General features: G+C 42.5%; 1 protein-coding gene across 2 annotated transcripts in view; it reads right to left on the reverse strand.

Moving 5' to 3' along the window:
• The window catches only part of slc8a1b (solute carrier family 8 member 1b), a 100130-nt gene that overhangs the window by 68288 nt on the left and 5136 nt on the right, over positions 1-26706 (reverse strand). For both annotated transcript variants that reach the window (XM_061689739.1, XM_061689740.1), the window contains exons 2-4: positions 18675-19568; positions 16171-16335; positions 12933-13723 (exon numbers count right to left, since the gene is read on the reverse strand). In XM_061689739.1, coding sequence (XP_061545723.1) covers positions 12933-13723; positions 16171-16335; positions 18675-19517 — 1799 coding nt within the window. In that variant the 5' untranslated portion in view covers positions 19518-19568. The remainder of the gene's footprint in view (positions 1-12932; positions 13724-16170; positions 16336-18674; positions 19569-26706) is intronic.

Below are 26706 nucleotides of genomic sequence, written 5' to 3' on the forward strand. Positions count from 1 at the left end.
ACATTTTAAAATGTATTTTTGTTATGCTATTTTGGATTTATTTTTCAACATTATTTTTAAATAACCCATTTTTTTGCAATAATAACAGCTATAGTTGCATTTAATTCTTTTAATTTGTATTATTTTTCAGTATATTACACAACAGCTATTGGCTGGTATATGCTGCTCTACATTATGAAATTATTATTATTTTTTTTAAAAAGGTGTTAAATGTATACATTTTTGCTAAAGGCATGAGCATTATTATAATTTAATTGTTATAGTCTAATTTGTTTAAAAATATCATTGTTAAATATAATAATAACACTAAAATTATTATTGAATAATAATATTACATTTAATTAATAAAAAAATACATGATATTAAATATGAATATAAAATATTAATATTAAAATGTTAAATCATTACATATATTATATCAAATATACATGTATTTATTTACATTTTTTTCCATTTGTAATATTGTCACATCCCGTGCCTCAACTTCTGTTTAAAGCGGCATGTTAAAAAAAAAAAAAAATGCGCGCAAGGTTGAAAGAGACGACGAGGCAATGAGTGCAGAGCGATGAAAGGCGTCGATGATGAAAGTACCCCTGAGAGAAAGTTAGCGGGAGGTAGCAGGAACGTGTTGCGGAAGAGGATTTACGAGAGGGGAGGAAGACGAAGAAGACAGCCCGGGGCCTTTCTCTTTAGCTCCTCTTCATCGCCCTCCTCCTCATCACGGGAGTCGGTCTAATGCATTCGGAAAGGAGGATCGCTTACATCCGCTACGAATGTGTGAAAATTAGACGGTAGGGTGAATCCCCATTTATCGTTGCTAGATGAACAAACCCGTCATATGGAGACCCTATCCTTTTTTTCCCCCCCATTTAGAGTCTCACCCCTTCCACATGCTTTAAACACATTTCAAACTCTAAAATGTCTACTCGACATATTGTCGAATGAAAGTCCACTAGCTTAATGCCAACACATGATCGGAAACGCCATAAAGCGGTAACGGAAATTAGCATAGATGTCACAGTAATTATCAACAGTTGTCTTTAATCTTAGTTTGGGTATTTTCCAAATTTCTCTTCATGTACTGCACATATCGTATGCAAATCAATGTTCTTATTGTATCTATCGGACGATATATCGGACACCGGGGCTTTTTAATTAGCTCCCAATATTGGTGTCAGCATCAGCCCCAAAAATCCCTGATCGGTCAGGCTCTATTATAAACCTTCAACCAACTTTAACTATGACTAAAATATTCAATCAAACCACGTCATTTCCTCTAAGATAAGATCATTAGCATAATGATCATGTATAATGTGAAACACCATAGATGGGCTACCGTAAATGAGCGTTGATGTCACGGTAATTCTAAAACTTGTAACAACTGCTACTTTACGCACACGGGGCAGAGAAACACGTACAAACAAAGCGTACAACAAAAGAAAAATGTATATTAAAACACCAAAACTCTTCAACCAAACCATATAACTTCCATTAACAAAAGGCCACGAGGCAACATGCTAACAGATAATGCAAAAAAAAAAAAAAAAAAGACAAGCTAATGGAAATTAGCATCGATATCACAGTAATTATAAACCCTCAAAAAAACTGCTGCTTTACACACACAGCGCAACAATATTTACAACTACGACACTGACGGCCCGCAACTCTAAATTCGGACTTGCCTGTGTACTGTAAAAACCCATAAAATAACCCAAAAAAAAACCACGGCTTAAAGATCTGCGATAAAGCGAGAGTTCTCTGTACACACACACACACACACACACACACACACACACACACACACACACACACACACACACACACACACACACACACACACACACACACACACACACACACACACACACACACTCGACCTGACAGTCGGCCGGTCCAAGCGTAGCTCACCGGGAACACATTGTCACCACGGCGACAGGCAGAACAGCGGCATTGTGGGATAGCTCAGCAATCCGACGTACAGACAAGCTGCCAGGCGCTGACGGATGGAGTGCTGCATTTATTATTTTTATTTTTTTAGACCTCCCCGAACGCCGAACTCTCTCTTGTTCATCCTTCTTGGAAGTGTGTCTCCTTGTGTCAGGGTTAAAAAGGGTGTCCGACATCACCACGCATCAAATTATCTCAATGCGTGAAGCCGCAACAGATGCGAAAATGTGTCTTTCACTTCACTAAGGCGACGCTCACTGGAGCTTCTGACCCGAGTCGAAGGGATTTCCTTCTTCTTTGATTTACAGTTTGTACACCATGTTTAATTGTGGCTCCGTCTGGGCGCGCAACTTGGCCACTGGGCGGCAGTATAACACAGGCACGCAGACAAACGAAGCGTTTCAGTCAACGACAGCACTGTAAGTGACTCACTAATCTGCAGTGATATTATTAGTTTTTTGCAGAGGATAAATAATGCCTGCGAGTACTGTCATATTGTCTGTCTACATGTATTGATGCACCCTTTGTGTCCAAATATCCTAACACCGCCACGTAGATCCCGTTTGTTAGCACGTCTACGATGTTTTGCATTGTTTATTAGCGTGAACTTTTTTACGACAATGCTATCTGGTGACTTTGTTTAGTTTTGACAGTAAACTTTAACTGGGAGGACACTCAAAAGCAGAAAAGATGGCTTCACAATTGCTTGCTTCTCTGCCGTATGTTTGCTGTTGGTCACGCCTCGAACGAGTACGAATGCAGCCTTCGAAGATCCGGGATTCAGCTTTATTGATATCAAATGGCAAAGCCTGGGATTGTGCACAGCAGCGGAGCTCCTGCAGATTAGGTTATGATGCAGCGTGTGTGTGTGTGTGTGTGTGTGTGGCTGTAAGATCTATAGCGCCGGCTCTCGTCTTCGCCGCCGATCCACCGCAGTGATCTGGGTCGCTAAGCTGCGCAAATGAGCTTCTCCGCGGAGTTATCGGCGCTCCTTTCGTCATCCTCACGCGCTGCGTGCCTTCGCCCACAGGAAAATGCCAGATCCGTGTAGAAATAGCTCCGAATAGGCAGCTTTGAACTCTAAATGTCAAGTTCATCTCGACAGCCGAGCTGCATGCAAATCATTCGATTCTTAAAGGACGGAAACTTTATCGACGTTATTATTACCTCAGCATGCTGATTAGTCACGAGTCTTCCGGAGTTTAGAAGTGACATATCTTAAAAAGTTTCTGCCTTCACGAAGAAAGAGACAAAAGAAAGAGTTCTTTTTGCTCCTAATGTAAAAAAACAAAAAACAAAAAAAAACCTCCCAGAATGCATTTGGGCAAATTGTCACAATCGGCTTCTATTGCCAGGACAACAACGTACCCCTTCTACACTTTCAAGTGCGCCGAGCTTAGCTTTGTCTGAACGCTATTATTATATCCCGCAGTCTTTCCCACTGCCCTCAGTTTCCTCTTGGATAAAACAACCATATGTACTGCAGGTAGCTGTGCCAGAAGTGTTCTCTCCGAGAAGAGACAAGGGGCGGCAGGAAACCGGGCTGCTGCAGCCAAGCGTAGACTGTGGAGTATACGTCACATTGACGGCACCACTTGGAATGCAAACAAACATCTACGGAATAGAACTAGGGTTTTCTCTACTTACGACTTGTCATTTGACTGTTCTATCCAAGAGGAGACCAAGGGCAGCAGGAACCCGAGCGAAGTGGAGACTGTGGAGTATTGGTCAGATTGAACTCACCACACTGTAACACTAACAAATGACAACAATGGAGGATAACAACAGTCTCTGCTGCATTTACTGTACTTTGATCGGAAAGGAGACTGAGGGCAGCAGAAAACCGGGCTGCTGGAGCCAAGCGGAGATTGTGGATTATTTACTACATTGAAGGCACCAGCCGGAATGCTAACAAACAACATACATAACACAGAGGGCAATGAGAGTCTTTTCTTCATTCTACTTGGCATGTGGCTGTTTTATCCAAGAGGAGAGTAAGGGCAGCAGGCTCAGTCACCTCTCGGATAAAAACAGCCACCGACTGAGAAGTAATTAAAGAAGACACTCTCCGTTGTTGTTGTTGTTTTTGTTATTTGTTAGTGTTCTGACTGGCAACTGTGGAAAGTACTCCGCAGTCTCCACGTAGCTGCAGTGGCCTAGTTAGCTGCTGCCCTCGGTCACCTCTTGGATAAAACACAGCTACATGCTGATTAATTAAAGAAGACACTTGTTCTCCTCTGTTGTTGTTGTTGTTGTTTTTTTGTGTTCCAATCTGAAACTATGGGAAATACTCCACAGTCTTCACTATACTGCAGTGGCCCAGTTTCCTGGTGCCTTCAGTCAACTCTCGGATTAAAATAAATAAATAAAGAAGCCACCTGCTCCGAAGTAATTGAAGATGACACTCGTTCTCCTCGTTGTTTGTTAGCGTTCCGACTTGCAGCTGTAGCTAGTATTCCACAGTCTCAACTTAGCTGTAGTGGCCTGGTTTCCTGTAGGACTTTTTGTTCATGCATCACCACACTCCCATTGATAAATTCATTAATTACGGACCGTGTATTTTTTAACCACCGTTCGTATTGTTCTGCTTGGAGTACTCATTAGACTGGTACTGCTGACAGAAGTCTTCTCGTGCAAAGTGACCAAAAAAAAAAAAGCGTGAATAGTCTCCACTTTTCAAAATGAATGCAAATATAGTCAGCCACAAATGAGCGCTCTCTCAAGTGTGCTTTCATCTCATTGGACAATCTGTGCTTTTATCTCATGTCACAAGGAGCACATCTGCACCAGGGGTCCGTTTCTGGTCCTGTCCTTTTTTGGACAAGCTCCTCTCGCGTTGTGAATCGCCCACCGACTATGCATGCTATGCTAACGTGCTGTAAACACACAATGGCCACACAGCAGGAAGGAAACCAGGAATAGGTTGAGGTGTACCAATGCATCAAGTAGGCGCTACGACAGCTAGCGTCCTGCAGCTCTCACTGCAGACTTATTATTGGTTCTGTCGGCTCTCTTGCTTGAGAGAAGAAAGAGTGGAGCGAGTTGAGGAGGAGGACAGAGCTGAAGAAGAAGAAGAAGAAGAAGAAGAAAAGAAGGAGCTTATTTTTAAGAACAAAGCGCAGTCAGTGAGTGACTCGCTCTCCAACCGCAATGAAGACAAAGGAGACCAAAGGGAGGAGGTAGAAAAGCTTGTGTCGTTGTCCTCCAAGCAGGGCTGGCAACGAAGCGAGCTTTATATTTGGAATTAAGACCACCCAAACACAACATTTATTTATTTATTTGTTTGTTTGTTAAAATTCAACGCATTTCGGCCTCTCACGAAGGCTGGACGCAATGATCGCGAATTTATATCAAGGTATACATTTTATCCCGGTATATACAGTAAAATGGATGGCTGGATGGTGTTGTGTGTGCCTACCGTGTAGCTGTTGAACTATTTTCTCTCGAGACTGCAGACTTTCTCTCTTCATAGTTGGTTATTCTTCGCTCTAACGCAGTTCAGACTTCTGTTAAAAGTGTACCTCACCAGCTCAGAGCCGGTTAAAAAAATGGTTCTGGCAGCTCCCTGGTCAGACGTGCTTGAAGACATTTTCACACTGAGGCAGATTCGATGACGTCACCAACAAGCATTATAGCGATTGGTCGGTAGAGTCCAAATCTATACCGTAGGCCAAATGTATACCATTTACCCCATATATCGCATATACTGCGCATCCTTAACTCAAACCCCTGACCCTAACCCCTACTCCCTAACCCTAATCCTAACCCAACTCCAAAACCCCTAACTCTAAACCAGGATCCTAACCCTAAACCTAAGTCACCCTAACCCTAACAATAACCCTTATCTTTACCCCTAATACAGTAAGTCAGTTTACTGTAAAACCCCTTTAAACAATTGCCTAAAAAATGCGATATGGTAGGGGTGCAAATGATGAACCGTGACATTGCACGGGAACACTGTACCTCCGTTCCCAGGCGCATCGCACGCAGAGCTGTTTCTCATAAATAGCGCCACAAAATACACTGTGGAATAAAAAAAATGAATAGCACATTGGGTCAGTGATTGTTTTTCTCGACTGCACTTGTTAGTCTTTTCTGCTCTGCATTCATTCTTTTCTGTCTCTCCACATTGATTACTCTGTCGCACCTCTTCTATCAGCCCTCGATTGATTTCACAGAGGCCCTCCTCGGTGTCAGCGCAGTGCAATAAGCAGCATGGAGTAAGCACGAGAGAGAGACAAAGAAAGAAAGAAAGAAAGAAAGAAAGAAAGAAAGAGGCTCAACGGAGTGTGAAAACGCTCACAACTTTTTACTACAAGTTGGCCGCTATTAGCGGCGTAACCCACAGCAACGCTGCGCTAATAAGACGGCATGTGGCAGGATGAAGAGAAGGAAAAAAAAAAACACACACACGTCACACAAGATGTGTTTTGCATGCATATTAGTTGTAAAGGAGCAAAGAAGACCCAGAATAGTAGAATACCGTTCGTGCTGCACTTCGGCAAAATGTTTTTCACTGTCAAAACTGGTCGCACCAGAGCTGTAAAGATGAAGTTCAACACCCGACATTCACTTCTCACGCTGTTGTGTCGAAAGCAATTGTCGCTGACATCATCGAGTGTCTTGATTGTGGGATGCCGTGTCGTGTATTCAATGTGTTCTGTGTGGAAGGCGCAACCTGGGTCTACTGTGAAGACTCTGGCGTGTCCATTAATAAAAATGTATGAAACTCAAATAAAATAAAACTACTCCCACTTTGCATATGAATGCGGCTTTTTAGAGCTGTAAACATATCAGTTTGCTTTCTCTGCTCCTGTTTAAAGTTGGACAAGGATGCTACAGCTTTGAATTCTCTGCTGGCCGAACGCGGCCTGCCACGGCATTTGATTTGGTCCCCATTACATTCTAAAAACAAAGGAAAAAAATGAGAACGTATTCTAAAAAAGTATTTGACCCCATTCAACCCATTCATTGAAAACGAGTACAGTCAAGCCTCACTGATTGCTACTCGCTATTTCTTTTTTTTTTTATGGGGAACATAACTAAAACTATTGACTGAAAAACGCAGTGAAGTTGCTAGCATTGGCCACCAGAGTGCTAGCCGGACGGCCAAAAGTAAGCAGGTGGAAGATACTGTATCTGTATATCACTGATTTTAAAAAATGTAACAAAATGGTTCATAGGAAAGAAGTAATTTGGTATTTTTACAGGCTGCAAAGTGGCGACATACATGCCTCGCAATTGCTTGTGCAAACACTTTCTTCGATCCTTCGTTGTCGCGCTTGCGTCACAACTTTAAGACCATTGTGAGCTGTGCATGAACAACAATAAATCGTGACTTTAAAATCCTCAAAATAAATATGCACATATCTACATACAGTACACACACACATGGAGAACGCCAACACTTGTGTAGCTGGTGAACTTGCGTCTCATAAGGCCAATCTGTGCTGCTTACTGGAGTATGAAGTCCCAGTCTGCCGTGTATGTGTGTATCTGTGTGCGCGCGCGTGTGTGTAGGAGGGAGCCTCATTTGAATCTGCACCTCGTTTCTCCTGCCTCTTTATGGAAATAATTGCATAAGTGGCACGGAGGAATGTCTGTGCATGTTATGTTTGCGTCTGGAATCAAGTGCATTTTTCTCACTCACAAAGTCCAAAACTGACTCGAGACAAACACCACGCGCGTGCTTATACGTCGGTCGTATCGGCGGGCGCCGCGATTAGCGCGTAGCCATTAGAGACGTCACTCCTGAATGCCGGCTACATGCGAGGAACGAGCCGGCAGTCCTCATCAGGGTCTAATTTCAATAAAAAGAATCGCTGACCCACTTCCAGTACCAATTCCATCTGGACCAGGCTTTATAGAAATAGAAGCTGAAGTGTGCCGCGAGGTGCTCTCGATAAAAAGCTAAAACGCGTGATGGTAAGGCTGCAGCGTGAAGATTACACATTACCTTCAAGATGTCCATTTAACGGCCAGTAAAAAATGGGAAATGAGTCACATGAGACATTCCATCCGTTCATTTTCGATTGCATTATTTCAATGCTGCAACGATGCATACGGGACTTAAACATGTATTCATTGTGCTTTTGAGAGGAGCTGCATGGAGGAGAGGGGCGGGTACACCCTGGACTTGTTGTCCACTAATCACAGGGCACATATAGACAAACATTCATACCGAAGGACAATTTAGAGACTTCAATGAAGCTAAAGTATGTTTTTGGAATGCGGGATGAGAGATTCATAATCAATAATGTTATGCATTTTTTCGTAATATGTTCAAGGATCAGCAATTACAGCACACTTTTTTCCCTTGATGGAATCAGTTTTGAAAGGGTGGTCCATTCTCATGAAAATGAGACCCCTCCGCGGGGCCGATGACAACTTAACGCCGAGTGTGAAGGAAAAAGCAAGCGCCCATGGTGAAAGTAAAACTCATGGATAGTATTTTCACCGGTGGAGGCAGCACTTCATCACCAAACAACCAAATTACACTTGTAAAGACAACGTTTCGATAGACTTTTAGAAAGCTGACTTTGGGCAAAAGAAGCGAGGTACACACTGGAGTGGTCAGCAGTCAATCACAGAGACACATACAAACGATACCAACTGTATCACAATACAGCAATTGCATCATCATCAGAGTGAGCCGAAGAAAATCATGTATGATATCAACGACATCAACTGACGGTCAGAAGTTTGACATTAAACAGAGACAATATTGTTAACACTCGTGTTCCATCAGTGAAAACAATATGATACACTGTGATATTAACATTTTGTCCCACTCACCCCCAGTTTATATGATAGCTGTCAGTGTTGTTGTCTTTTTTCATACTGACATGGCCAGGTTGCCGTTCCTGCATCTGCTGTTCCACAAAAGAGGAGCAGTGCAACGATGAAGCCAGGCTCCTCGCTCTGATCCAATCACGCTACCTTCCATAAATGTACAAATGAAAAGTTGCCAAGGGGAGGTCCATAAATTCAAGTTTCCCTGCCGCGTCCATCCATCATCCGTCCTACCTCGTCTCCATTCGCTCGTCTCCACGCATTCAATTGAGCCCAACGCCCTCTCTCCGGCAGCCTTTTGTTTTATCTAAGCAAGCAAATCAGGTTAAAGTCAGCTTCGAGGTTGATTCTAATCAGATTGGCTACTTTAGAATAGCCGAGGTTTTTTTTTTTGGTGATGCTTTCCTACACTCATCCTAGTAGGGACAGAGTATGCCTCGAGTAAAGGCGGGGGCGGCGGCGGCGGCGGCGGCGGCCATACTTCCGCCGTTCACATGTGATTGACTTACATACACACAAGTCGCCCTCAACACAAAAGCACCGCTGGCGGATTGCCGCACTTGTTTCCGGTAGATCTTGTTGAAGAGAGTGACAACATAGTAAAGTGCTTAATGAAGGTATTTTAATTCCTGCGTAAGGACTTTGTTGCTGCTTTTAACAGACACGCCAACAATGGCCACTTGGGGATAAATAAGCCAGTCTAAAAAAACAACAACAAACAACCTTTGGCACAATTAGAATGTAGACGTGTCTCACAGTTTATGTAATGCCATCGCTCTTTGTTTAGCTATTTATGATATCCGCCACCTTGTACATATAATAAATAAATAAATAAACAGAACAAGTAGACATATATATATATATATATATATATATATATATATATATAATTTATTAGTTTTTTATTTGAAGGCCACAGGACAATTAGTGACGAACGGCGCAAAGTAGATGTGTCATACTATTATTATGATGCCATCGCAGCTTGATCGCTATCAAGATAGTCATGATATCCGCCACCTTGCACAATAGAAATAAACAGAATGACTAGAAATAATCCAAAAAGTCAGAAATGCTGCAGAAATTGGGGGCGGCAGTAACTCATCTGTAACGCTCTGGAACCATGAAAAACAGTCCAAGCAGCGGTCTTAAACAGATAATCACCGAGCTAACATTTCAATCATGGAGCAGTCGAACTGGTCGTCAGCGTTCTGCGTTTTGGCCATAAAGCAGCAAATGGTCGCCATGGCGAAAGGTCCATCGGTTCAAAGCTGTGAACTTTATTGCAGTCTAGTAAAGCCCCGACGGACGAGAGCGAGGAGCAGGACTTTCCCGCAAACGCTGATTTATGACGCAGACACGGCCCACCGTTCACCTTAAAGGAAACCTGAAACAAGCGTTTTTACAGAAAACAAACTTTTTATGGTTAAAAAAAGAAGACAAGCTTTCTCCTGTCACTGTTTATACCTTTAAATATCGGCTTCTGTGTGTGTCCAGGCTGAAATAAAGCATTTGGGGGAAATATATATATATATATATATATATATATATATATATATATTAATCTATCCCCAGGGCAGGAGCAAATAAATCCCCTTGTAATCATTCAGTTTCAGGCTCAGTGTCAATAGCACACATTAGTGCAGCAGTGCCAATGTTGCCTTCTACTTTGGTCCACTAGAAATAATCCACAATCCTACCAGTCCACATAATACAGGCACACATGCGCGTAATGTAGATGTCATACAATTACGTTCATTGAAAGTCATTGATGACCACCACTTTGCACAATAGAAATGAACATAACAACTAGAAATAATCCATTGTCAAAAAAGTCGTGGAAGTACTTCGTCACACACAAGCACATGCACGCGTGCAATGTAGATTTGTCGTACTACTACTGTAATGTGATCCTTCCTTGCCAGGAAATTAGGAAAACCACCACCTTGCACAAATGAAATTAACAGAACAACTGCAATGAATCAACAGAGTTTTAAAAAACAAAACAGGCTACTGCATGCTCAGTCACACGCAACATACAGTACGGTAGACATGGCATACAATTACTGTAAAATGATCATTCCTCGCGTTTTATTGATGATAGTCCACACCTTGCAAAATTGAAATAGACAAGAAGACTAGAAATAAACCACAAAGTTCCCAAAAAAATAAAAAATAAAAACCAGTCCATGACATGCTTTGTCACGCAGAAGCAAAAAAAAAAAACAAAATTAATACTTTAATTAAAAAAATTAATACTTCGTCTCTTTTCACCAGTTGTTTATAACTAACACCCTGCCCAATAGAAATAAACAACTAGAAATAATCCAGAGCATTAAAAGGTTTGTGGCACACTTTGGTCACACAATGAAACTGTTGTTTGTACGTGTCCTATAATTAACGTGATCGCTCCTCTTGCCAGTTAATCATGACAACCAACATCTTGCACAATAGAAATAAACAAAACGAGCAGAAATAATACACAGTCAAAAAAAAGACTCATGTATGCTTGGCCACTTACACGTGCCATACTGCTAATGAAATTTGATAAATCCTTTCAAGTCATTCATGATAACTGCCACCTTGCACGATAGAAATAAACATAACGACAAGATTTTGCCAGAAGAAGAGCATCCGGCGGTAAACAAAGGGTCGTTCTTTATGGAGCGTTAATGGCTAAAACCAAGAGCCTTACTGTAAATGATTACCCCTGCAAAGCTCACACGCGAGTCATCTGGAAAAAGGGGGTTAGCCTTTGGTGTGCGTCAAGTTGACAACCTTATCGATCGTCCGCCCCGTTCTCAGGGCGGTCGGTTCCGTGTGATTCATCGTTAAATGCTTCTGCTTTTAATTCCTCGCCGATTAACATTTGAGCAACAAATAACCAAGTTTTCCGACATCTTTACCCTCGTGCCACGGAAACTGCTGAGGGTGCACAGCGGGGAGGCCGGCAATCGATAACAACCCTCAGAAGATTAAAACAGCGGTCCAGTGGAATCCAAATCCAAAAAAAGCAGAGGTGGGAGTAAGCCAAAATATGTGAAGAAGCAAGCAAGAAGCAAGCAAGTCACAAGCAAGTCTCAAATCTTAATCCTCACATTTCAAGTCCCAAGGTCCCGTGGCAATCAATTCAAGTCAACTCCCCACTAAAGCTGAGCATTCATCACTTGGGTTAAGCAAGTCTTAGGTCAGGTCACACACTCTTACAACATATATTAGCAACATTGCACGCAATCTGTACTTGTGTTAGTTAGCTGTACTCATTTACAATCACATCATTTTTTTTTTAATGATTCCAAAAGCAGTCTTCGTATTGTCCTCTATTGTCATCTCAATTAAACAGATAACTGACAAGAAGCTTAGTTCATGTTTGACGTTGCTATCAGTGCGCTAAACTGTGAAGTTAACATAGTTTATCTGTCTTTGTGGGTTTTACGGTGATGGATAAAGTTAGATTGTTATATCACTTATCGTCGAGTAGAAAACCTTGCATGTTGCCGTTCTCCTTTTCCAGAGTTTATCCAAAAAACATAAGTCGTGGTTGTCCCGCTCAAAGTACATCGGCAACTGTACTGTACTGCCCGCCATTGGCCCAAAGTCCCTAAAATTGGTGACGTACGTCTGATTTAAGCCCCACCTCTTTCCTCAGGGTGGGCAGGTTGATGGAGACGAAGGAGGAAGGTGTCAGAATTGAGCGAACCATGATTGTAACCACCTCGCACCTCACTTCCTCCTCATACATACACGTTAGCATGGTTACTCACAAGAGCTCATCGTTCAATGAACATCTGAAAGTGCATCTGCAATAGTGGTTCTCCTTGCCCACATGAAGACACCTGAACTGCGCTTTCACTTCACTTAAAAAAAATAACAAACAAATCGTCCAAGCCGCGACTCCAAACTCGGAAGTTGGGACACTCCAAAGTCAAGGTACCACTGGATTTGTACTTTGTTCCTGCCCACCACTGGCCTAAAGTTCTAAAATTTTAAACTTAATTCTAACTCGAGTCAATTTGTGTCCCCCACCTCTGCCCTCAGCAAATTAAAACAGAGGCCGAGTGGGAAACTAAAAGCAAAGAAGAGTGGACAGATTGATTGAAATGAAGAAGGAAGGTGTCAGAGTTGAGCGAACCATCGTTGTGACCACATCACACCTCCTTTCCTCATCAAACATACACGTTAGCGTGGTTACTCACAAGATCTCGTCGTTCTGGAACTCTAGCACACCGTGCACGTCCTCAAAGTCCTCGCCGCCGCCCCGCGCCGTGCCCTCCACCGTCTTGTAGGGCAGTGTGACCACACCGCGGGCGCCCGACGTCCTCAGCACCTTCACCTCCATGGTGCCCACGCTCTCGCTCACGTGGAAAACGGGCTCCTCGAACGTGAAGATACCTGCGTGGTCGTCGTCGAAGATGGTAACGGTGGCCGTGGCTGGCAGGCCCAGACAGGCCACAGAGTCCACGTGGTTGGCTGACTCATCCTCCGTGGCCTCCCCGCCCTCTGAGGCCAGAACTTTAACGTTGGACAGGTGGATCAGGAAGTTCTCATCCTCCTCGAAGATGTCATCGTCAATGATTCCCACGCGGATCTCCTTGGCTGTCTCGCCAGGTTTGAACACCACCACGCCCTCAGTGAACTCATAGTCTGAGCCAGCGTTGGCCGTCCCGTCCTCGGTCCGGTACTCCACGGAAATGGTCTTGGTCAGGTCGCCGCCGCGCCGCAGGACATTCACCGCCACTGTGCCGCAGTTTTCCAGGCATTGGTAGGTGGCTGGTTCGAAGAACACCTTGGAGACGGGGTCGTTGTCGCCGGCGTCGGAGCGCACCTCGTGCATGCTCACGGCCTTGCGCGCCTGGTCGGCGGCGTGCTTCTTCAAGATGTTGCCCGCGCCCGTCATGAGTCGGGTGGCCTGGCACCGATAGAAAGCCCGACTCTTCTGCTGCTGGCTCAGGACCTGATAGTTGGCCAGCTCTATTAGCTGCTCCACCTGGATACAACACAAAAAGACGACATCACTTTTCTATAGTGCTTGGACAACATTAGAGTCACAGGTAAGCTGGAGTTTATCCCCGTTTACTGTGAGTGAGAGGCGGGGGTGAACCCTGGACTGGTCGTCAGGGCACATATAGCCATACAACCATTCTCAGTCACATCGACACCTGTGGGCAAATTAGAGTATTAGAATATCCAGAGAGAGAACCCTCACAAGCACGGGGAGAAGATATTAACTCCGCGTGGAAGGGCGTGAGCCGAGATTCAAATCCAAAGCCTCTCAACTAGTGAGGCAGACGTTTTAGCCACAGAGATGAAATACTATGCATTTGTTTTGGAAACTAAAAACAGTTCCCAGCTAACTAAACATGTCTCTGTGATGCTTTTTGTCAAAATACCCGAAGGAACAAGAATTACAGCACACCCTATTATTTAAGCCTACCAGAACTAAGTCTGTTTTGAGGGGCGGTCCTGTGTCATGAAAATGAGCGACAGTTCAGCGCTTTTGATGAAGTGGGCCCAAGCTTAGGGTGTTGCAACTAGGCAAGTGGCTTCTACTACGGAAACAGAGCGCAGACTGCATGACTGTATGGACAATAAAAGCATTTTCACTTGTAGAAGCAGCACTTCACACACTATGCCTCTGATACTTCTCAATTTTTACTAATCAGTGTAGCAGATCCTTGTAGGTGGCACAAACACGCCAACCACCACCTCCAGAAACTGTACGTGCCACTTATCAGAAGCGAACACGGATCTTTGCAGCCAACAAATTTCAATGCAGCTCTGCTGACCTTGTGGCCTCGATATGACTGTTTCAGACGGCGTAGTTTACATTGGGATGAGATTATTGTGATAAATTCAGAAGGTCTTCCTCACAGACATATTTTTCATGAACAAGGCTGATAACAAATGATGTGCTTGGTTCTCCAATTGCACACTTGATTATTGAGCAAGCACTCCAGAGACCCAACTGTGTGTTTACAAGCAATTGAAAAGTCAATTTCCTTTAAGATACACCACAAGATACACTGTGCTTTTTAAAGCGTCACTGCGTAGCTTAAAAAGTTTTGGAAAAGCTTTTCTGCAGAAAGATAAGATCATTGAGATTCTTCCCTTTCCCGTCATCCTTGTATCCCCCTCTGGCATGTCAGGCCAGATCATAAAAATATCTGGTATAGCAAAGGTATTATGTCAGCAGATAGGATCTAAAACAGAGCTCGTGATCTTAAATCATCCCGTGAAGACGACCTCACAGATGCACTCGTACTGGAAACAAGACTATCTTGGGACGCGGATGCGCTCGTACAGGAAGAAGGCGAGCGGCGTGAGGAAAACAAAAAGCTGAGGAGCCCAAAACTGTAACTAATACCTTGGACGCTCTACTACGAAAGCCGTGTAAAGCCTCACAAAGCCTAGCATGATCTGTTTTATGGCGTTTTATCTCTGAGTGCGCCTAATATTGGAATTCATCAACACGGCTTAGCGTTACGTCTTGTTCATTCGTACTAGTTGATTGCAACGCTTTATTTCAGGCCGCCAAACACCCAAACTGGAAGGTTTTCCACTTAGCGGCTTCCTTGTTCTGGTCTGAAACAAATTACACAAGGTCGCTTCTCTAATTGATCACAGGAATGTAAACAGGAAAAAAGTTGAATTTATTGACTTGATAAATCAGTACAATGGCACAAATGGCTAATGGCAGACGAGCTACTCGGCTCACTCACAACGGTCCTTCTTGCGTTGTTCAAATTCACGAATTGGGCGACTTGGTGATGAAGTGCTCCCTCCACCAGTGAAAATACAATTGAATTTGAATGGGTCAAACTTGCTCTGGAGGGAGGCTTAGGGTCTCCAGAAGTCTCCAATAAAACCGCAAAACGCCACTAAGCACTTTAAAAAAAAAAAAAGACGTCGCTAAACACCGAGTATCCTTCACTTTGTCAAAATGCCCTAGCTCTAACAAAAGTCATACTGTGCATTTGCCGCCCTCCCACAACTGAGTGATATCAACTGGAGTGTGACAAGTGGGTGTCCATTGTGCTGTCATTCTTCAGTCTTCATGTATTTTTAACAAAAACATGTTTTAAGACAACTAGGAACTGTTAAAAATGCAACAACAACAAAAACCTGTCTCCTGTAAGGTAACCTTAAGTAAAACCGTTAGCATCAAGCAGTCTATGCCTAAAATATACAAACAATCCAACATTTTACCAACAGGGTAATCCCATAAAAAAGCTAATTGTTGGGTTTGCTTGTCCAAATAAGGAACATTGTCCTTCTGACAGCTAATGCTTTTTGGTGCTGGTCCTCATTTGAACGGAACAAAGAAGACTGAGTAGAAAGGCCCTTCCCAAACCAGTTCTAGGTGCATCATCAATTACAGACAAAGTGACGCAGACACGCAGAAAAGGGCCTCAGGATTAATAAAACACTCCTCACCTCTTTGTCAGGGTGCTTCTGCTTGAGCTCCTTGAGAATCTTGGCCATGTCTCTGCGGGTCTCCTCCTCATCCAGGTCCTTCTCGTCGATATCCAAACCCAGCGGGCCGTCCAGGAAGTCCACGCCGTGAGAGTTGAGCATCTTGCCGTCCATCTCGATGTCCACCTTGAGACGGATGAGGCCAACGGTTAACTCCTTTTCGCACACGTCAACTTTCAGGGCGACCAGCAGTCAATATTTGATTTTTAAAAAGGGACACATGGGCAAGTCATTCTTAGATGAGAGGGGAAAAGAGTTTAAATGTGTATGGAAATATATATAAAGTACTTCATTTTAATAATAAAATAATTTATTCCCATGTATTAATAGTATTATATATAATTAATTAAATAATGATTAATTAGCAAATCATTTCATAAAATAAATGGAATTTATATGTAAAATATGAAAAATAGTTCAATGTATTAATGAAATAATTAATTTGCTTGTGTTGATGTTATTTTTTATAATCTATTTAATTATAATAACCATATAATGAAACACTTGAAAATAGTTAAAATCTAAAAACTGTTTATTTTAATAGTAAAAAAATTATTATGTTGTTCTCATGTTCTACTTTTACTATTCAAAATTAATTCAAGTATGTAATTGAATTAACTGATCAAATAGTTCAATAAATATACTAAAAAATTAAACATACAGGCAGTACTATTAATACTATTTATAATTAACATAATTAGAATCAAGAAATTATTTATTAAAATACAATTTTAAAAATAGTTCCAATGTATGTAAAATAATTCATTTCAATGATAAAATAATAATTAATTCTCATGTTTTATATGATTATTTATAATTGATTAAATTCTAATTATTTAACCAATCATAAGGGGAAAAAAATAAAATGTTAAATGTATATATAGAATTATTTATTTTACAATGATTATGTTTTTAAATGATGATTAAACTGCATATGTAATAAGATAAACAACAAAGAATGAATAAATACATGTAAAACAATTCTTGTAAATTAACGGCTAAATTAATGCAATTAATATTACAGATAAAGTAAATGCTCAGTGGGCCGGATTAAAGATAAAGCTGCCCCTATGTGGCCTGCAGGCCATAATTTGCCCACCCCTGATTTACAAGGACGGTAATTAGCCCCCTAGTTATATCCACTTATAAACTAATTAAGACCATATCCCAGTTATGGTGTTTGAGTTTGTTTACAAGAGCTGCTACACTCCGTTGTACCGCTTTGGATGATGTAATTCAGATGCAGACGCACATTCACCTCACTTTGACATGCTACAATCCAAAAACCTGTGCTACTGGTTTCCGTGCACGTGGCTGCCAGCAGATGCGCATCATACGTAAACAAGGCCATCTTCTATTTTTATTTCGTTTTGTAGCCATCGGGGCTCAAGAGGTTGGACAGGTTTTGATTGAAAATGAGTTTTCCTTTGGTACGTGAAGCAAATTGGCAATTTAACACTGTAGGAATTTGCATATCTTCACCCTCCGAGGTTGCAGTTTGGTTTCCCGCCCCTGTCTATTTGTGCTACAACTGTATTATGTTTGCTACAACGGCTCAAAGAAACACCACATTCAAAGACAATGAATGTATACATTTTTGTTTTTCAATATGGGCCTTCCATAAAAGAGAAGACCCTATTTTCAACGCAACACACAACACAACAAAAAAACAACTGCTTTCATTGGCGACATTCCCATCAAGCAGAATATTTGCTGAAGAAAATGCGCAAGGCATCAATTTTTAAGTAAGTCCCTTTTAGACTGCCTTAAAAGTCAGCATTTTTCTTCATTCTGGAATGCGGAATGAAGTCAACTTGGCAATTATCCACCTTAAGGGAGTATCAGTAGTAGTACCGCCTCTGGTACAATGCCCGAGTTAAAGGTAATTTCGCAATTCCGGGTACAAGTGTTTAAAGTTGAACACCCGAAACGTATTTCGCCCGCCCCGGTGTCAGATCCATCTGACGCCATATTGCTGTGCAAAAGCGCACAATGTTGCATCGATAGCACCGCTTAGTGTGCAAATGCTAAAGTCAAATACATGGCGGGTCTTTCGATATGGCTCTGAGACAATAGAGCGAACCATAAAAAGCCGGCTCAGAGGGCCGGAAAGCGAGTCGGTCGGTCGGTCAATCTTCGGTACCTTACACACAGGACAGCGAACCCTGAAAAAAGATGGTTTAGATAGCGAGTGTGAAAGGGGCTTATGCTTCCTCTTGTTTCCTGCCTTTTATGGTTTTGCTTTTGTTTATGTTTCCAGTGTGCAACGTCATTTTTAATGGGTTGAATTGTGACATCTGTGACAAACATCTGATAGGAAAGATGACCAAAACTTCAGGTTGCCTGGAAACAACAAAGACGAAGCTGACGAGTAAAATAAAACAGAGCTAGACTTTTCAAGATAAGCTCCTGAAGTCTATATGTGTAAGAGAAGCTTTGATGATGGTGGCGAGCGCCAAGTATACCTTAGAAGGAAGCGGCCGGTCGCCTTCGGTCTCGATAATCATGCCACGCTGCTTGCCCGTCCTGTAGCGCTTGTACACGTACTTGTAGAAGAGCAGGCGGCGGTCGGCTATCCAGGCGAATACAACGCAGATGGGGAAATAGAAGAAGGTGAGCAGGGCCTCCCACACCTGAACCACGCCGGGCGAGATGACCGACAGGATCAAGTAGAGCCAGATGTAGGCAAAGATGCTCCAGGAAGCGGTGACGAAGAACACCCGCAGGTGCTTCACCTTCCTGGTCTCGCCGTCAGGCACCACCCAAACGCAAATCCCGATAATGACGAACATGTTGAAGGCTGCCGAACCCACGATGGTGGAGGGGCCCAGGGTCCCGGCGTTGAATCCGTGGCCCACCACCTCGATGACGGACAGCAGGATCTCTGGAGCCGAGGAGCCCAGAGCCATGAGAGTGAGGTTGGACACCGTCTCGTTCCAGATGCGCACCGTGGTGGTACTGGTTTCGCCGTTGGGTTTCTTGATGGTGATCTCCTTCTCCTGGGAGGTGATGACCTCGATAGATGCCATGAAGCGATCAGCGATGATGGACACGCCCAGGAACATGTACACCAGAGCTACAAAGTACACGGTCGCCCGGGCCACTTTGTCGCCAAAAGACGGGTTCATCGGCTCCCACACGGGCAGCATGACACCGGGCAAGCATTCCGCCGCCTTGCTGCAGTCCGTCTTATTGGCGGACACCACCGACACTGAGCCGCCTAAGCTAGGCTCGGGGGGAGCGCCGGCCAGCAAAGGCTGAAGTCTGACAAGCAGCACGAGGGAGATGACTGACAGCCTCAGAGCCATGTTGACGTCCGGATCAGAGACGTGAGGTGACGATCAATGAGGTTGTTGAACCTTTAGGAAAGGACACAGGAGAAACAAGACTTGATTTAATGCTTCACAAGAAGGAAATAAATAGTAGCAGTAGGCTAGAAGACATATTTAAGTGTTTACCGTAACTCTAATGACTAAACCCAACCCTCAACCTAACCCTACCACCCAACACTGATTCCCAGCCCTAATCCTAACCCTACTCTCTAACCCTAACAACTATCCCTAACCCTAATACCTAACACAAAACCTAACCCTATCCTATCCTAACCCTAACATCTAACCCCTAACACGAACAACTAACCAAAAAAACCTGTTAAAAACTCTAACCATAATTCTTTGGTTAAATTTCTGTTCAAGAGTAGGAGAAACATGAGAATATTTCAGTGCACAATTCATTGTTTTTGTTTTTCTTATGTCTTTCCTATGCTCCTGGTCGCCTCACTTTCCAGTTGAGTCAGCACCACCTGTTTTTGTCAATTTAAATTCAAGAGGAAAAGTAATTCCATTTCATTATCAGCCCACACATATCTCTTTTCCTCGATTCAGAAATGTTATTGCGTCTTTTACGGAAAGGACTTTCTTTGGACTCCTGAGTGGCAAACATTACCGTTCAGGGTTTATGGCCACTTATTTATGGATTTGTGAAGAGTATTAGGTAACTCTAAGTCCACATACATATGAGTCCCTTTTAGCTCAATTCTGCATTATTGTTACTATGTGCCATTTCTGGAAATGACTTTTTTCGGGCTTTTAATTAGCGAAAATTAAACTTACAGGTCATAGCACTAACTGTTGCTTTTGTATGAATTTATAATATATTTGACATACTTTAACGGAGCTACATACAATGAATTGATTTACTATGAATAAGACTTGAATGTACTCAGATGTGTTTTGAGTTTCCATTGGAATTGAATGACCACCGTTGCGGTACAACGATTAATCATCGCCTCCATATGGTCTTCGATATATTTGTTTAGCTTCCAGTCGATGCAGGAGTGCTGCAAAATGAATGTGGTTTATACTGCAGTTCATTGGGAGCCAGAAGCTCAAACAATCAAAAGGTATCTTGCAGGTGTTTGCATTGTGCTTTAAGAGCACCAAGTTCAAATAACTCCACCAAAGATAAACTTGGATTTACGCTTTTCCCCCCACTCAGCCAACTCTGACGTCTGCAGGACGTCTACCCCACGTTCCCTGATAAGCGACTCCGGCTGACGAGTGGTAACAAGGTTTGCCGAGTAAATGAGGTTAGAGAGTGAACATGTTTGGCCGGCGGTGATGCTGGATTCTAAATTGGGTTTTCAATCTGGCTGGCAAGATAGCAAAAGCTGCCGTACAAGTCAGGAATTTACAAGCGCTGAGCAAACATCCACTGTTTACACCACAACGGATCGGTGGTAACACGTGGCACAGGTGTCTGGCCTTACTTTTGAATGACGATTATTTGGCGTAAGAATAACGATGAAGCGGATGTGCCGATTTTTAACATCTCATCCGATTTTTCAAATGTAAGAGATTAAACATTTGCCTTGTGTGTTCTGACTGACCAACACAACACAACACACCACATACATAAAGATGTCTGTCTCAATACCAAGACTGAACTGTAAAATAGTGCCACAGGGCATCCAGACTGCCAGAAAATACATAGTAAGTAGTAGAAGAAGAACTAGAAGCAATTACGCTAACTGTATTGTAGGCTTTTCTTGGAGCTACATTACGGTTGCAAACTGTTCTCTTCTGGTGACTGACTTGTGATACACGTTATAAAAACTCAAGACAACCACTTGCACCAGTGAGAGCGTCACTGGGCTTCCTGATTGCCTATCATTTCGTTTAACGTCACAATCACAGACATTGGTGTTGAGGATTTGAGATCGCAACTATTGAACAACACTTGCGATTGTCAGCCCGTTTTTTTTTTAACAAGTGGAGGTAAGAAAAATGACTTAAAACACTCCATAACACAGGACAATCACTCAGGATAATCTTCCTGAGACATCTGACGATCAGGCCTTTGCTGGCTTTGATCGTAAGGAAGGGAAAATGCTTAAATGGCAGTGAATGCGTTAACATTGACGATTGTTGGCCCCAACTGTTTTCCGAGCAGATGGGGCGGAAAAATCAATCTTAACACACCAGACACCACAGGATAGTCAGTCAGGATAATCTTCTGCATGTCGGAGCCTTTGCTAAATTTGCTTGCAAGAGTGGGAAAATGCTCAGATTTGGCCCGATTTTCTACACGTAAGCAATTTCCAGCGTCTCTTTGAAACAAGTACTTGGGTCCCAACTGTGGAATTGTTTGCTTCATCTCATTGGATTTTGATATAATTGTAATTATAGCGATGAGTGACAGTATCTCACTTTAGCAGTCCACCCCCGACAGAACAATGTGGTAATTTTCACACCTAATAATCGTGTTTAAAGCACAGCGGTGAGCCACTAAAGCAGCCGGCACGCAGGGGGGTGGTTGCTCTTCAGTCCTTTGCTTGTTGGAGGATGAGAAAAAAAAAAGAATAGTCTCTTAAGTGAAGAAAAGGGATGAAGAATCCCAAGCACACTGAATTATTTATCATCTTCAAATGCCACACAAAGCCTGGTGTGACCGCACAAGACAAGGAGATGGTGCTGGATCAAATTGGGAAAACGTCATCTTAAGGGAGCTTGCGGGATTGACGCTTCATTACATAGACGGCGTACACATCATATGGCCATATCCAACAAGAAATTTGATTAATGCATGTATTTATGGAGCTGAGAACATCATGTATTTATGGAGGTGAGAACATCATGTATTAATGGAACAGAAGCTTTTGGGCAGGTGTAGGAATACCGAAGGTCCCGATGCGGCAATGGAAAATGACTGGCACAACCTGACCTGGTGAATTAGAATTATTTGCACGCCGAAATCATTGTGCATGTACGCACTGATTACAGCTAGTATGTTGGAAGACTATTAAAACCAATGAACAATTGTTGACCACGTGGCAGCAACAAGAGCAGCAAAATGCTGATGCAGTTGTCAATATTTGGTTGTTTGTTTCCAGCGTGCTACAGCGTGACCGTTAATTATACCACCAATAAATGACGTTCTCTGTGTCGGGCTTTGCTATCGATTGCTTCCTTAAAGGATTTAGTGTGTTTGTGCAAATTAGCTAGTTGGAGATCTGTAGATATCGAAGTCCACATCATTTTGCATGACTTGTATTTAACAGATGTAGCTAAAGGGTTTACTTCATCAAATGACAGTGGAACTTAATTTTTATCCTTTGAGAGCTAACTGAACTGACTGACTGTGCTAATGTCTCGTTTGACTTGATTCGCGACAGTGGTCCGTCTTTGGGAATAAGTGCCGCAACAACTGCCACAGAAAAGCCAAAGAAAAAGCTGAATACCCACCCAAGAGTTTTTCTTGATATTTTTTCTTTACTGGGGTACGCTAAAGTCTCATGAGATTTGTTTAAAAAAAAAATATAATAAAAATAAAGAAATAAAAACGTATAGACATTCGTAGACACCGGTGGCCGACAAGGAGAAACCTGGGGCAACTTGTAGACAGCGGTGGGCAACTTGCTGAAAGACTCAAAGACACCCGTGGGAGACCGGAAGACACGTGTAGACACCAGTGGGCGACTCCTAAACACAAACACCTCCCGTGGCCATGGACATGACGTAGCCCATAGCCATTGACGCTTGTGGACACCCATTAGCAAGTCACAGGCAGACTCGTAGACACTCATAGTCACTAGTGGGCAACTTGTTTACAGACTCAAAGACAATTGTAGGCGACTCATAGACACACGTAGAAACTATATTGTTCTTCTCTTAATAACACCAACAAAAACGGACAGAAAAACGCTAGACGGACCGAGCTATTCCTACAATGCTTGCCAAATTGAAGTCTGAATAAGAGTCAAAGAAAAAAAAAAAAAAAAAAAAGAGCCAAAGAAAAAGCAAAACAGACAGACCAAGCTCTTCCTTTTGACGCTCAAACTAAGGTCAGAATAAGTTTTGTGAAACAGCCACAAATATCCAAAGAAAAAGCTGAAGGGACAGACCAACCTAGTGGCCTCAGATCTACAATATAGTAGTCAACTAAATACACATATAGCTCACATAGCGCTAGCACTAATGCAAACACGACCGTTTTAGAGTTGTGCGTACGGTTCTTCCAGAAACATTTGCTCAATTTAACAATTGAGAATGTTCTGACCTCCTGTTTCCTTGCCACAGCTGGCCTTTTTGTGCTTCTTGAGATGGCAAACTAGTTGAGATTGAATCTACGAGGCCGAGTAATGCGCTCCATTCGGCCAGACACGATTAATCAACAATCCCACCCGAATTCTTAACGATCACTGAATCGATTCCGACGCTCATCCCGACTTCTCATCCCAAATTCAATTACAACACAATTTCATGTTGAGCCAATACAGACTGTATCTCTCACTCATCATCACACTGTATCTCGAGCCGTCAGATAAAAAACAAGCTACCTACTAAACTGTGATGGTTTTTTTCTTTAGCGTACCAACACAGTTGTAATATTTACTAATTGTATTATTGTGGGGGGTGGTGCATAATTGGTCGAGGGGGGGGGGGGGACGGTGCATTAGCAGATAGCAATATCAAGTGCGCGTGTGGGTAACACGGGAGAGCTTTGGCCCACTGAACACTGCTGGCAGCTCCATTGATTTCTAATTGAAATATCACGTTCCATAATACACCCCATGAGCCGCCATCAAAAAGGCCGGGCTCGCGTTCAAGAGGAACACACGTGGAACGAAAGAAGCTCATGCGGAAAAAGAGCCAAATGTGAGGCGAGTGCTTGACTCGCTACGCTCGTGTGGTCCTCAGTTTCACACGTTGCCATCAAAATTAGCCAAAATGCTACGACCGCCAGTCGAGATTTGGAAATCAGGTAAGAGTGGACCTGATGCGATTTTTGGAAGACAGGATCAAAGATGTGGTATCTTTTTAACAAAGTACGTAATGAATATTGAGCGTCTTAAACGTATTGGAACCATAATTGGTGACTTGAAATTAAAATGGACGCCACACACCACGCTATTAGGTCCTAGAACCATGTGATTACTCACAGCCAATCAGTGAAGAAGGAACTGTTTATTAAGTGTCATGATGTAGTGTAAGTACATTACTATAAATGTAAGGATGATTCACTATTCACTATACTCACTATTCCCCACTATTGGGGGAATAGTGAGTTTTACAATGTGTTGTAATTTACTAATAATTAAGATAAAATGTACCATTTTGAATGATACTCTTAAAAAATATATCTGAAAATGAATTGGTTGAAATTTAATTTTTAATTTTTTTACTGCTCTAAATATTGAAGTTGATTGTTCATATCACTATATTATGTTACCAATATATTGTATTTTATTAAAGAAAAAAATATATATATTTTTTTGCAAAATCTATCATAGGTTATCAACATACTATAATTGTTTTTTAAACCTTTAAGCATTGCAGATGCTATTGATATGCTCTATTTTGTTCAATTGATGAATCTACATTTTTTAAATATTTATTTCAGAAAATGTTTGTTTTGGGGTAATATGTGTTACCAACATACCATACATACAAAAATATGCAGCACAGTACATACACATATCATATACTATCCACGTTCATGTGAATTTTTTTATTTATTTAAATTGCTGACTATGGGAAAATGTCACAGATTATCGATGCACTATATTTCGAATAATATTATTGTACATTTGATCAATATACTCCATTTGATTCAATTTAATCACATGCTGTTTTTTGGGGCAATATAGGTTATCAATATCGATATACTGTAGGTGTGTCTCAACACCCACCCAAGTGACATCATGTGGATCATTGGAGTCAATGAGTAAACACTTAAGTCATTCTTGTACTGCTCTGGGCAACAGAGTTACAGATGCAGTATTGCGTCAGCACAGAAACCTGGCATAGATTGTCTGACTGTCATGGAAAAAAAATAGCCGCGGGCAGTGGGGCAAGACGCAAACATGTCGCTTCAAACTTGAAAGTTGGATAAGAGAGCCTTTCCGCCTTCAGCCAGCCTAAACAACAACAAAACAATCCATAAAGTTATAAGGAAACCGAAATCCATGCACCGCATCCAGGCCAGCTGTTCCCCGTTCTGCCCCCATAATGTCATCCTCCGCTAACTTCTGCAGAGCAGCACACCCGGGGGGTGGTGGAGGCAGCTAGCCAAAGTGGCGACAAAAAAGGGATGGGTGAGACAAATATATTACGTTTTCGGGAGGACGGCGGCCGTCGGGATGAACCTGATACGTCCAAGTGAATGGGCCTCGCAGACGGATGATGAAACATTAAAAAAAGGCGAGGCGCCGGAAATATTTGGCAGGATTGTAGGTGAAAAAGTAAACAGCAAGGAGAGCCGAATGAAATTAAAAACCAAAAGGGCAATGCGGCAAAGTAGGATATGGTACATTAGAAAAACAAGATGAATAGTGTGCATCATGAGAATGATGTTTGCCTTGATCTCTGCTTACATGCCCGATCCGGGGTATTTCATTTTGAAAGTCCAAAAGGGGTACCCGCGGTGTCTTGTTGCATGACGAGAACATTTGTCAGCTCGCTCTTTGGGCTTTACACACGCCTGCAGTTACATCTGTCATTAATCATCTTTTCTTTCATAGCCGCCGCTTCCGAAAAACGATCGCAGAACGGTCAGCAACTCGGATGGTAAACACGAGCTAAATATAGAGTAGAGACATTCAATGTAGCCATTAGTCGGTTCAAGGTCCGGTCATAGCAACAAAAGGTTGTTCTGTAATAGCACGGCCATACCTGGAGCTTTTTCGGCCCTGATTGGATGATGACCTGTTGCGTTTAGGAACTACAGCTAGTCACCGCAATGTGCTACGAGATGGAGAACTAAAGAAAGGATCGGACCGCAGATACACAGACGGTGTGGTGCGGGATCTGTTGTTGTTTTTGTGTTTTTTTTTCCCCCACCATTCAGAGGGTTCTAGGAACATGCCAGGTCAAAACGAGAATGTCTAGCACATCCGCCACCTACTACATTCAAGGTGCTGACGCAATTAGCCGAGTTGTCGACGAGTCAACTTTACTAGCCCGCGTCAGCACTCAACACTTGAGGTCGACTATTCGC

The sequence above is a fragment of the Phycodurus eques genome, chromosome 11 (genome assembly GCF_024500275.1).
Source record: "Phycodurus eques isolate BA_2022a chromosome 11, UOR_Pequ_1.1, whole genome shotgun sequence".
NCBI classification, from domain to species: domain Eukaryota; kingdom Metazoa; phylum Chordata; class Actinopteri; order Syngnathiformes; family Syngnathidae; genus Phycodurus; species Phycodurus eques.